Source organism: Tamandua tetradactyla, chromosome 6, assembly GCF_023851605.1.
Source record: "Tamandua tetradactyla isolate mTamTet1 chromosome 6, mTamTet1.pri, whole genome shotgun sequence".
NCBI lineage: Eukaryota > Metazoa > Chordata > Mammalia > Pilosa > Myrmecophagidae > Tamandua > Tamandua tetradactyla.
This window is the reverse complement of record NC_135332.1, coordinates 43,331,219-43,344,798: the sequence shown is the minus strand read 5'-3', so window position 1 is coordinate 43,344,798 and position 13,580 is coordinate 43,331,219. Positions and strand designations below refer to the sequence as shown.

Here is a 13,580-nt window from a genome sequence, read left to right as displayed (position 1 = left end):
TTAATGGATTAAACTCTCCAATCAAAAGCCATAGTCTGGTAGAATGGATTCAAAAACAGGACCCATCTATATGCTGTCTCGACTCAAAGGACATGAGCGCAAGGACACAATGGATATTTACACACCAATGTTTATAGCAGCATTATTTACAATTACCAAGAGATGGAAGCAGCCAAAATGTTCATCAATAGACGGTTGGCTAAACAAACTGTGGCACTTACATAAGATGGAACATTATGCAGCTGTAAAACAGAATAAAGTTACAAAGTATGTAACAACATGAATGGACCTTAAGGACATTCTGAGCGTGATTAGCCAGAAACAAAAGGACAAATACCGTATGGTCTCACTGATATGAACTGACATTAGTGAATAAACTTGGAATATTACGTTGGTAACAGAGACCATCAGGAGATAGAAATAGGGTAAGATTGGAGCTGAAGGGATACAGACTGTGCAACAGGACTAAATATAAAAACTCAGAAATGGACAGCACAATATTACCTAACTGTAATACAATTATGTTAAAACACTGAATGAAGCTGCATATGAGAATGATAGAGGGAGGAGGGCTGGGGCATAAATGAAATCACAAAGAAAGATAGACGATAAAGATTGAGATGGTATAATTTAGGAATTCCTAGAGTGTTTAATGATAGTGACTAAATGTACAAATTTTAAAAATGTTTTTGCATGAGGAAGAACAAAGGAATGTCATTACTGCAGTGTGCTGAAAATAGATGGTAATTAATATTCTAAAATTTCAACTTATGTGTGAGACTAAGCAAAAAATGCTTGCTTGGTACAAATTTATACTTTGACAAGTACGTCTCCTAATATATTATGTAGATAGTTGACTGAAAACCTTAAGTACATGGAACTTTGTATAGGACATGAGATTTTGTTGGTTTGTCCAGGTAATACCCTGATGAATCCCAGAATGATTTGATCAGTGAGTGGAAAAGTATTTGCTAAGTCCCTGTATTAGTTAGGGTTCTCTAGAGAAACAGAATCAACAGGGAACACTTGCAAATATAAAATTTATGAAAGTGTCTCACGTGACCGTAGGAACGCAGAGTCCAAAATCCACAGGGCAGGCTGCGAAGCCGATGACTCCAATGGATGGCCTGGATGAACTCCACAGGAGAGGCTCACCAGCCAAAGCAGGAATGCAACCTGTCTCCTCTGAGTCCTCCTTAAAAGGCTTCCCACGATTGGATTTAGCATCACTAATTGCAGAAGACACTTCCCTTTGGCTGATTACAAATGGAATCAGCTGTGGATGTAGCTGATGTGATCATGACCTAATCCTATGAAATGTCCTCATTGCAACAAACAGGCCAGCGCTTGCCCAATCAGATGAACAGGTACCATAACTTGGCCAAGTTGACACCTGTCCCTAACCATGACAGTCCCCTTCGGGGAATGGTGAGAACGGGGGAAAACTCAACTTCCCCAAGTTGAATCCTTGATATTCTCACAAGCAGTGTGGGCAACCAAAGCTATAAGCTGAGCCCCCAGTCTTGGGGTTTGTTCATATGAAACTTAACCTCACAAAGGATAGGTCAAGCCTACTTAAAACTAGGCCTAAAAGTCACCCCCAAGAGAACCTCTTTTGTTGCTCAGATCTGGCCTCTCTCTCCAGCCAACACAGTAAGCAAACTCACCACCCTCCCCCAGTCTACGTGGGACATGACTCCTAGGGATGTGGACCTTCCTGGCAACGTGGGACAGAAATCCCAGAATGAGCTGAGATTCAGCATCAAGAGATTGAGAAAAACTCTAGAATGAGCTGAGACCCAGCATCAAGGGATTGAGAAAACCTTCTCGACCAAAAGGGGGAAGAGTGAAATGAGACAAAGTGTCAATGGCTGAGAGATTCCAAACAGAGTCGAGAGGTTATCCTGGAGGTTATTCTTACACATTAAGTAGATATCACCTTGTTAACCAAGATGTAATGGAGAGGCTAGAGGGAACTGCCTGAAAATGTAGAGCTGTGTTCCAGTAGCCATGTTTCTTAATGATGATTGTATAATGATATAGCTTTCACAATGTGACTGTGTGATTGTGAAAACCTTGTATCTGATGCTCCTTTTATCTACTTTGTCAACAGATGAGTAGAACATATGGAATAAAAATAAATAATAGGGGGAACAAATGTTAAAATAAATTTCGTTTGAAATGCTAGTGATCAATGAAAGGGAGGGGTAAGGGGTATGGTATATAAAATTTTTTTTTCTGTTTGTTTTAGTTTTCTGCTGTCTTTTTATTTCTTTTTCTGAATTGATGCTAATATTCTGGGAAATGATCATGATGATGAATATGCAACTATGTGATGATATTGTGAATTGCTGAGTGTATGTGTTGGGAATGTTTGTTTCTTGTAATTTTTTTTAATTAATAAAAATTTTTTTAAAAAAATAAAAAAGAATGTATGTGCTTCTACGTTGTTTTATCAATAGAAACTTTTTAATAAAAAACAACTACAGAGCAGAAAGAGTGAGCAGAGATGTAAAAATTATTTTAATTTATAAAGACCGAATTATATAAACACTGAAAAATGATGTAACCAAAATTTATTTATACACACACATACAGAGGATGAGGGAATGGAAAGATAGGAGGAGTATATAAGTATGTTCGGGAGTTTGGGAGGGCAGTGACTGTGAAAAGAGTTTAATCTTCATCTTCAATAATTGGAAGTCAATAAATATGCCTTAAATAGAAAAAAGCAACATCAGCATGTATCTTAAAATATGAAGATAATAAAGATCAAATAAATAAATTTATAATGTTAAAAGTATTGACCTTTAAGTAGAGAAAAATTGGAAGTAGGTAGAGGAGTCTGTTTTTCATAACAAAACCTGAAACCATTTGATTCTAAATGATATGCATAGATCACTCTGATAAAAATAAAAATTAAAGACTTAAAAAAGAACGAAAAAAGCATTAGCCAATAAATTTAAGAGAAAAATAATCTTAGACCAAAAAAGGAGCTAAAAATACTCATAAAATTTAGTTTAAAATCACAGATATCACTTAAAACCAATGAGTATCTCTGTATGCCGACATGAACTTTTTTCCTCAGCTTCCAAAGCAATGCTACAGAATACTGTACCTCAAATAAGACAGCAGGATACCTGCCACTAAGAAGGTCAAAAAATAAATCATCTCATGACCAAAATTATTAAAATTTTTTATTATAAGACATTCTGAAGTGTTCATAAATGCAATACTTAGTATCAGTGACTACTCAGGAGATTATATTAATTGGTTATCCAAGCATTTGAACTAAAGACACAAAGTTACATACTGCCTTTAAGGACATCACATTTTTAAATTATCATTCAAAACTTTTAACACAAACTTTTCAAAGTTGCTGAAAGGAAAAGAAATTTTGCAATAGATTTATTACTTGGTATTTTTAATTTCTCTCAGCATTCAATATCCCATCCCTGACCTTGCAAAACTGACAGTTCACCACATCTTCTCTCCATCAGGTGAAAGTAATTTTCTTTCTTTTATACATTTACCCAGCCATCCAATATTTATTGAGCACTTAAAGACACCAGGCACCGCACTCATCCTGGCACTGGGGATTCAACAATGCACCTGATAATAAATATGATAATTACATATTATGATAAAGGATATAAATGAACTATTAAGAACAGTGCAACAATGACAGGAGATGATTACTTCACACAAGTGATAAGGGATGGCCTGGCCATCTTGAGCTGGGACCTCAAGTATGAGAATAAACCAAACAAATAAAGATTTGTAAACAGCCCTCCAGGCCCTGAGAGAGAAGCAAATGCAATGGCCCTCAGGCAGATAAGTATGTAAACAACAAAAAAGGCAGCAAGTATAGCTAGCATACAAAAGGCAAGAGGAATAGTACTATGAAAGAGGTTTTAAGCAAGGGCCATTATAAGGACTACATATTTTATTCTAAAGTAAATACAGGATTTTAAGGAAAGGGGTTGCAAAATCTGATTTGGATTGTAAGAAGATTACACTGGCTGCTGTGTGAAACTAGGAAATCTCTGCATGGGGCCTTGGCAAGAAATGATGGTGGCTTGGACTAGAGTTGTGGCAGAGAAGACAAACAGAAGCTAACAGACTGGACTGGATACCAAACTAACAGAACTTGGTGACAGATTAAAACTGGGTGATCAAGAGTAGGTCAGCCAGTGAGAGAAAAAGAGAAACTGAGGATAAGTCTAGATTTTTGGCTTTAGCAACTACATGGAACATTGGTACCATTTACCATCACAGAGAAAGTCTCTGATAGAAGGTTCTTTTCATAATGAAATCTCTCCAGACCCCTTCACAAGAGAAAGTCGTTACTGAAAGATAAGAAACCATAGCAAACCTTAAAAGGCTTTTTTCAAAGGAGTAAGATGCTAGGACAATATAACTTCTTTTAATAGAAATGAAAAGAGAAGCTGGAGAACTTCCTCTGTAAAACCTCATTTTAGCAGTTTTGCTTTCAATGCACTCCAATATCAAGGACTCCAAGAACCATGTTATAGCAAGGTTCTAAATATCAGTATTCCTGAACCTTCTTCACAAGATAGTTGCAAATTTGGAATTTCCCTAAAATAAAGAGAACCTTATGTTAATGATATTTAATCCTCAATAAAGAAGGAAGTTAAGGGAAAGCCTTGAATCTAGTCATCTTTGAATAAACAGCTCTCTGACTATGAATAACAGTAAATAATCAAAAAGCTAGTTTTATCAGGCTTTTGTGTCCATAATTAACTATCTATCTCTGCTCTCCAAGACCACTTTCTTATTATGTGAGAAGACCAAGAGAACTTACAGGTATGCAGAAAGAGAAAGAATGGGTCAATTTAAATATCATGAAGCCCAAAAGGAGAAACACAAACAATGACAAGCACAGAAAAGATAAGCCATACTTCCTGTATACAATATGAGAAGAACTGTCAAGTCTCCACCTCAGCCTTTTCAATACCACACCAAACTACCAATTTTTAACTCATAAATAAGTCACTTCACCACTCTAACTGTTAAACATTGAAGGTTCTAACCCAAACTCTCAGCATTGATCTCTAGGGCTCAATTAAAAAAACAGATTTTCTACAGTTGCAGCAAGAACACTAATCACTTTCCTAACTTTTCCTGTGACATAACTATCATATAATCAAGTGCCAAAAATCTTCTCTTTCTCCTCCTGAGAGGCTCTTTGTGATCACCACATTCCCAACTCTAAGTTACTTACACATCTTTCTGGAAGGCAACCGAGTGTTGTCTCTGTGAGGTCTCACTATGCAAGCGCAAAGACAGACGATAAACAAGAAAAAACAAAAGCTGTCCAGTTTGGCAAATGGGGAGATCACTGACCATCAAATGATGTCACCTCATTTCACTCATTTTCCAAAATCCAGGATTCATCGGTGGTGCATTTACTTCCCCTCTTTGTCACTTTGTCACTGACACTCTAAATATATGAACTGGAAAGTATGAAGAAAAATATCTTTGTAATTACTTAGATGACTACATACAAGCAGACTAATTTGAAACTGTCTTACTTTCTCTTTACATATAATATGAGTTGCTAGGTATGCTTTCGAAAGGCTTAACAAGAACCTACAATTCCTCACAAACACTAAAGAGTTCACAGAATAAATATAACAAAATCAGATAAATGCAAGTACATGCTTTAATAAGGGAGAATAAAACATCCCAGAAAGTACCCTGATGTGAGATTCAGTTTTCATTATAGAATCATATATTATGTTAAGGCAGCTAATATCATCCCATAAGTAGTACAATATTAATGAAGTGTTGGTTTTGCTTTGTTTGTTTGTTTGTTTTGGGGGGGGGGGGGGAATGCATGGGCAGGAATGGAACCCAGGTCTCCAGATTGGCAGGTGCTCATTCTACCACTGAACCACCCGTGCAACCTTAATGAAGTTTTAATACTATGAAACTTGGTGAACAAAATCTTGGTTAAGGAGTACAAGGTTTTAAAACATCACAGGGTTGGTGGACAAACAATTTAAAAAGTGTTGGAATCTTCACCTACCGCAGACACAGCAAACATTAAGTGACTAGGAAATTAAACTCTTTCACATACAGTTATTACCTACATGGTATGAAATGAGTAAAGTGCTAGAGGTATATAGAGATGTCATTACAGTTATAGGTTATGGAGCTGGATTAAAAAGCCACTTAAGAGCTGAATGATTAACTTAGATATCTCTTTCTCAAAAAAAAAAAAAACTATTATAAACTCAAAGGAGTCCAATAAATCCAAGGTATTCAAGAGTTATCTTTGGTATAAAAAAAAAATACACACACACACACACACACACACACACATATACACCTTGATGCACATCTAGTAGCATTAAAAGGTGACAAGTAGTTGAGGTGGCTTTTTAAATTAACTTCTCTAAACCTCAGTATTCTATTCCATAAAACTAGATATTAAAAGTACCTATGCCTCAGATTGTTGTGAAGATTAAAAGAAATAATCCATATAATATGACTTAAAACATTGTGACAGAGTAAAAATTAAATATTAGCTATTACAGAATTACTAGGCACTGGAGATGTAACAATAAGCATGGTCCTCAGAGATTTTACAATTTAGCAGATTCCAGATTCACCAAGAGGCTTAAATGGACTTGATCTTTTTCCCAAAAAGATGGTTAAAAGATTCCCATGAATTCACAGTAACTACATGTTATACCTTGGCATTTAAGAACACACAAGGAACAGCAAGTACTAAGACTGGGAATAAAAGGCATAATAATTGTAATAAAGAACTAAAAAATAACATTTGGTAAATATCAACACTTTTTAAGTATGAAAGAAGGAACAATACATCTCAATTACCCAAAATAAAATTAATCAATACCACCACCACTACTTTTTATCATTCCCCAGATCAAAACATGAGTTAACCTCAGTCTGTCCTTTTCTCTACCCACCTAACAACAGGTCAACAAGTCTTGGCAATTCTATCTTAGACGTACACCTCCCTCTATCTTCTTCGCCTTCTCACTTTTCACTTGACTACTGTACAGTAGCCTCCTTGTTTCGTTTCTTTCTTTTTAATCCACCTTCACAGTAATAGTTATCTTTTTAAAAAAGAAAATCTGATTATATGACTTTTCCACTTAAGAATTTTCAAAGAATTGGGGGTACAATGGTAGTTCGGTGGTGGATTTCTCGCCTGCCATGCCGGAGACCTGGGTTCAATTCCCGACCCATGTACTTCACAAAAAACAAACAAACAACAAAAATTCAACAAAACGGTGCTGCAACATGGGATACTCACATGGAAAAACAATGAAATGTGACCCCTGCAATAGAGTATACAAAAAAAAAAAATTCAAAGACTGGTTTCCCATACTTTATTTGATAAAGTCCAAACACTGGAATCTGGCATCAAGATCTTTCATGGGTAAGCTATAATCTACCTTTTTACCTTCAAATTTATCAAACATTCCCATCCCATTCCACCAACATGCAACATCAGCTCCAAGATAATCACCCTTCTAGAACGTACCTTTCATTTTCACACATCCAGGCCTCGGTTCCCTATGACCTAACTCCTGTTCATCTTTCAAAACCCAACTCAAATGCCACTTCTTCCATGAAAATTTCCAGGTTAGCACACACGTAAACATACACAAACACATTCACACACTCTGCATTCCTACAGCACTTCCTTCTTCAACAGCGCTATAGCACTTTATATACTGTATGCTGACCATTTGTAAATTATTTACATATATTCCTTTTGAATATGTTATATACATTGTCAAACATACACAATGTAAAACTATAAATAGAATTTCTAACATTTTATTTTCACTCCCCATGGATGGTCCTGTATACCTCTTGAAGGGTACATAACTTCTATGGAAATCACTGACCCAGGCAATATGCTGCTAGAGAAAGGGTCCTAATCATCTTTTGTTTCTTCAGTCCCTACCTCATAGCCAGCACAAAGATTTACTGAATGAATGGGCAAATGAACATATGAAAACATGAATCAACAAAATATTGATTTTCTGATATGTACAGTTTGTAACCCAGCTACTTAGTTCAATGTAAGTGCCAAATTCTACTTAAAGGGATTAGAAGAAATTCATCTGCTATATTTTATAACCACAACTTAAAAGCTAAGAATTATTTTAATTCAATTTGTATAAAAAGCTTTAACATCCTCAGCTTCCAGAATGGTGAAAGAAAGGAGTAAGAAGCAGGGAAGAACTAAAGAATTAGTGGAAATTTTTAAGGTTCCTTAGAGTTCTAAAATGTTCTAAATGGTAACTCATTTTTCATTCCATGTTTTTAAAATGCTATGTTCCAAGCATTTAAAATACATTCTTATAATACACAAGTCACAACCTTATATGTCATAAAGAGATGAATGAAGTAAAGAGGTGAAGAAGATAACTGCTAAAATTCTCAGTACCATGAAATACACCAGGTAGCCTTTCCTAGAAAACACATGCAGTCAAGTACTCATGGGAAAGCTCGTTTGTGTTCTAATCAAAATATTTTAAGAAATGTAGATACAAACCAAAAATTAAGTTGCCACTAATGCAGCTCCCTAAAACCATCCTAAAGATATGCTTTGAGAAAACTGTTGTTATATAACTGATACACAGTACAGCTAAAATTGTATGCAAAACCAATCTTCCTAATTTCTGGCACATCCGAAATGTAAATGAGAAGTCAGTACACTACTCTTTCACTTAGGCCCAGTAAATATTATCTGTCATTAACATAATTCATTTCCAAGGCCTCACAAGATAAACTGTCTGAAATGTCTTATTTGCATCCGGTAATATATACTTGCTTGACTTTTTTTTTTAACACTACCTAATTATGGCTAGGCATTATTTAGTGCTCATTAATTTTAAGTAAAGCCAAGGGGAGAGGTATTCCAGTAGTTGATCAAGTTTGTTTTTTATTTGTACTATGATTCACGTAACACACATTGGAATAATAAATATTTATCAAATCCTACCCCCCTCAATTTATCTTATACAACATAAACAAGCAGATCAAACTAAGTTCTCATACCATTTTTTAGTCTAATCAAAAGCTTTACAAAGTTCTCTGTAACATTACTAAACAAATTCTGTAAAAACCCTGAAACTTACTGAACAGTCTCATGTCTAAAATAACCCTACTTTAAAAAGCAGGGGAACCTCCTGGTTTACATTTAGAAATGCTATTTTATCAATTTGCTTCTCTCTCTTGTTTTAATTTTCCTCTGCAGCTAAACTGTTAAAATGTTAATTCATTCAAACAATAGTTACAAATAAGGTTTCAACATATTCTTATCTCTTCGTGTTTCAAAACTCAACAGGCAGACACTTCGTAACAAATTGCATAAGGACCTTCAATCAGAACAGTTTAAAAACACCAACTATCAACTTCATTTAGATTTACAATCTGAAGGTGCAATCTTAGTTGTATATGAGATTAAGCAGGTTGGGGTTGGAGAAAAGTTTAATTTTAAAATTCCAGCTACATCACAATAATCACACCCTCAAATTTAAGAAACTAAACACTTAGTTTTAAGCTGAAAATAAGTTTGACTAATGTCCTCTTTCATGCCATGGAAGCTACTGCTTAACTGAGACCAGACCTGTCAGGCCCCCAAATAACCTGGGAAATGAATAAACTAATAGGACTGGAAACACATCAAGAATTTGGAATATTTCTCATCTTAAGGAGAAAAGGTTCAAATGATACTATCAACAAGAACAAACATTACATTCCTCCACAGGAAAAAAAAAAAAGAAACATAAGCAAATGTTATTCTGATAAATCTACAGCCAATATATCTAAATTCTGTACCAATTTTCAGGTGATGGCCCACTGAATTTACCTTTTTCCCAGACATGAACAAGAGTGCACTACTAAATAAGCATTTTGAATGCTGTCTTCGAATCTAAATTTTACTTTAGATCTTTAAATACTAAAGCCATCAACTGGAATAAGGTTGGTTTGACTAAGAAACCTGTTAACAGTTTACCTCTAACCCCTAATCTTCTTCACTTCTTATGGAGAAAGACCCATTAAATGCTGAAAAGAAATACAAGCATACACAGACAAACTCAAATCCCAGTCATGAAAAATTAAGTCATATGCAGGCCATAAACTGTGCAATAGTCACTTCCAGGGAGAGTGTGCTTTAATGTTCACGACAGCGGTAACAGAGTTAAGTGGTGGGGGTTGGGACTGTTAACAACATACTGTACATCAGAGGCAATAAGCAGCAAGGCCAGTCTCTTTATAAAGGGAGATACAACACAATATCAGAATGCTGGATTTCCGAATGCCATTTTATAAGGGGTGGGAGTAAGACTAAAATCGAATGCAATAAAAGGATTTGGCCAACGTCTGAGAAAATGAAACCTAAGACAAGGTCTCGTGGCAACACCAGCTGTCCATTCTCTTCTAACTTCATTTCAGATCGTTCTTATCAAAGTTGGCCGTTCAAACGGCTTTTCAGGAAGAATTGGTGATAGCCCAAGAGACCGGCTAAGGCCCTCAGAAAAGGCAGACTTTCCAAAACGAAGCGTCTTCCACTAGCAAAAAGAACAGAGCTTTGCTGCTGACTCCCCTCTCCCTTCCAGTCAAGGGTAGGCGCGAGGTTAGGGTGTTGCTGAAGGTGTTTATGAAGGAGTGATATGAAAAAATGGCAGTGAAGGATGAGGTAGGCTGGCAGAGCCGAGGCCATCCAAGAAAAGGGGAGAAGAGGACTTCCCTGACACGTCCAAGATGATAACGCCACTAGAGAACACGAGCATGGCCCTGCCTACTGCCTGCTACCCCTCTCTCTCTCTCTCTCTCTCTCTCTCTGGAAACCTTCGCCCCCTTCCATAGAGTTCCAATTTTCAAACACTGCTTCCCAATGATATTCTCTCCCCCATGATATTCCTTGTTGCCGGTCTCCTTTCCCTTCCGCCTCAGACGCCCCTACGCCCTCAACCTCCCGTCCCTTTCCCGGGTTACCCACCCTCTGACCAGCCCGTCGCGGGCCTCCCCGGCAGCTCGCCCAGACCCTTCCCCCCTCACCTCTCCTCAGTGCCTCCTCGTAGCTGAGGAATCCGATCCGTGACTCCTTGGCGCCCATGCTCCCCTCATCCCTCGGCCGGGGGTCGGAGCCTGATCTCGCCCCCACCCCCCGCCTTCTCCTTGGCGTCCCTGGGTGACGGTGCTGCGTCCCTCGAACCCCTCGTTTCCTCACACTAACAAGTGCGGCTTCTGCTCCCGCGGCTCCTCCCGGCCGCCGCCACCGCCTCCATGCCGAATCACGTGACCCACTCCCACCCCGCCCCCTTCCCCTCCCTCCGTCTCCGCCCTTCTCCTCTCTCCTCCCCTTCTGTCCCTTCCCTCCTCTTGCCTTCTTCCCTTCCCCCACCCCCCTCCAGCCAGTCCCGCCTAGGGTCACCTGACCCGAGGCCGGGGATAGTTCCGGGTAATGGCCGCCAGAGGCCAAACACTCCGCCCCGCCCCACGCCAACCTCGCGAAGGAACGTAGGGTACGGCCGAACCGCCAATCCGGAGCTGCGATGCCCTGGAGCCTATGCCAGGGATGGGCGGTCACTTCCGGGTCGCGCGAGGACTGTCTCTCTCACTCTCTCTCTCTCTGTCTCTGTCTCACTCTCTCACTCCCACCAGACGGGCGGGGCGCGAGCCGTCGACGGTTGGTCAGGTGGTGGCCGAGATCCATGTTGGGAGAGAGGAGTAATCTTAGGGAACGAAGGGGTTTGAGGAATGGGGTTCGTGAGAGAAAAGAGTGGACAGACAGAAAATTTCTTAACGCTAAGGGAATTTTTTACTGGAAGGGAGTTAAAGGAGAGTGTCAAGGATTTCTTGTAACGAGAGGATTTTTTAATCCTAAAGGGGAGATCCCTGAAGAAAGTGAAGGTTGTAACAAAAAATATTTTCCTTTTCGTTACTCCATCGCTGCCGACTCGCCTCCGACCCACCCTACCCTATTTCACCTCTAGGGTTTTTTTTTCCATCTGGCCCAGCTGCTCCTCTGCCCACCTTCAGTTCGGAGCCTGACCTCTCAAACATTTTTTGGGAATTTCTCTGCAATGGGTTTATCATGTTAGCCTCCCAAGAGTTGCTCCCCACCGGAAATAGAGGAGGGTAGGGTAACAAGATTTAGAAAACTATTTGCTTTTTTTTTTTATAACTTAGTTGCTTTTAAACTCTTTGGTTTACTTTCATTAATCTTCATCCTGAAAGGCACAATTTAAGACTTCCTGGTAAGGGAACAATTTTGAAAAATAATCATTTGGGTTAGCTGAGACTCAGATAATTGAGGGACAGCAAAATGATTTTAGTTCTGAAAGCTAACAGAGTCTAAAATGTCCTGCAAGAGAAAGAAGGTGATACTCTGTCTTTCTCTACTCAACTTTACTGACAGACCCGGTCAGCAGCGTGGTATCAGTCACAGCACTGACCTTTCCAGTTCACTATGAGGCATGTAATTTTAAGATCTCAGATTAGTATGAATGAGGGGCTTGAGGATGTACAGCAAAGCCTTTAATTCCCAGGTTGTTAGTGCGCTGTAGACAGACATCTCCAGTCTTCAGTCATCTTCAGCCTGCAGAGTTCTGAGATTAACGCACTTAACTGGGAAGTGAATAAAGAAAGGGCCCAGCTGTTGGGGCAAAAACACCCTCAAGAGTTCAATTGCAATAGACTGTAGGCATTGTTACTCTCCTAAACACTCAGTACCTAAAGGCGACCTTGCTATACAAAAAATAGGCCTGTATTATCTGCTTCTCTTGACTTACAGTGAAATTGGAAACAAATTTATTTCTTTGTGGTACTTGCCTCCCTTGAAAGATGGGACTGAAATTGGAATTAACCTCATGAGGTAGTAAATTAGTACAAAAATACTCAGGAAAGAATAGAATATAAGCTTTGTAATAAGATTTGGAGCAGTGCTGACATCCAACGACTTTTTAAATTTCTTCTTCCCCTATGGCCATAAATATTTTCACCACACTAGAGAGTTATGTATTAAACACATAAAAATTGTGGGTTGCGATGAACTAAGAAATACTATATTTCCTTTGAGTTAAATTAAGCGTATTATTGAAGGCAATAAAGCAGATATGTCTGATGGGAATTTTAAATGCTAAACTGGGATTAAAACCTGCTTATGGTTTGTATTATACAGTATCAGGCAGCTAAATTAGAAACATCCCTCTACAACTTAAAATTAATACACTACTTAAGTTTGATGATGTAGAAAATCTACAGTCTACTTGTCAGGAAGAAAGGAATTCTATTAATCATTTTGTTCAGTTTCATTATAATTTCATTCAATCTGTTGAAAAATTGGCCAGCCACCTGGCTAAAGTTGTACTAAAGGAACCATTGCTTTAACTGTAATTACATGTCTGTGAAAGGGTTTCCCATAGGAAGATTTAAAGCATGGGAGAGTGCCATGTAATTTATACTTCCAGTTGTGCAACCTAAATGACGGTGTTCTTCCATTTGCAGTCTCAGAGAAATGGCATAGGAATAGAGCAGAGTCATTTTAGCACTGTCAA

General features: G+C 38.3%; 1 protein-coding gene across 2 annotated transcripts in view; it reads right to left on the bottom strand.

Moving 5' to 3' along the window:
- USP32 (ubiquitin specific peptidase 32) overlaps window positions 1–11,596 on the bottom strand; it is a 332,680-nt gene extending 321,084 nt beyond the window's left edge. The window contains exon 1 of one of the 2 annotated variants that reach the window (XM_077165036.1): window positions 11,080–11,596. In XM_077165036.1, coding sequence (XP_077021151.1) covers window positions 11,080–11,137 — 58 coding nt within the window. In that variant the 5' untranslated portion in view covers window positions 11,138–11,596. The remainder of the gene's footprint in view (window positions 1–11,079) is intronic. The other variant, XM_077165035.1, reaches the window with a different exon arrangement.
- Window positions 11,597–13,580: the final 1,984 nt, after the last annotated feature.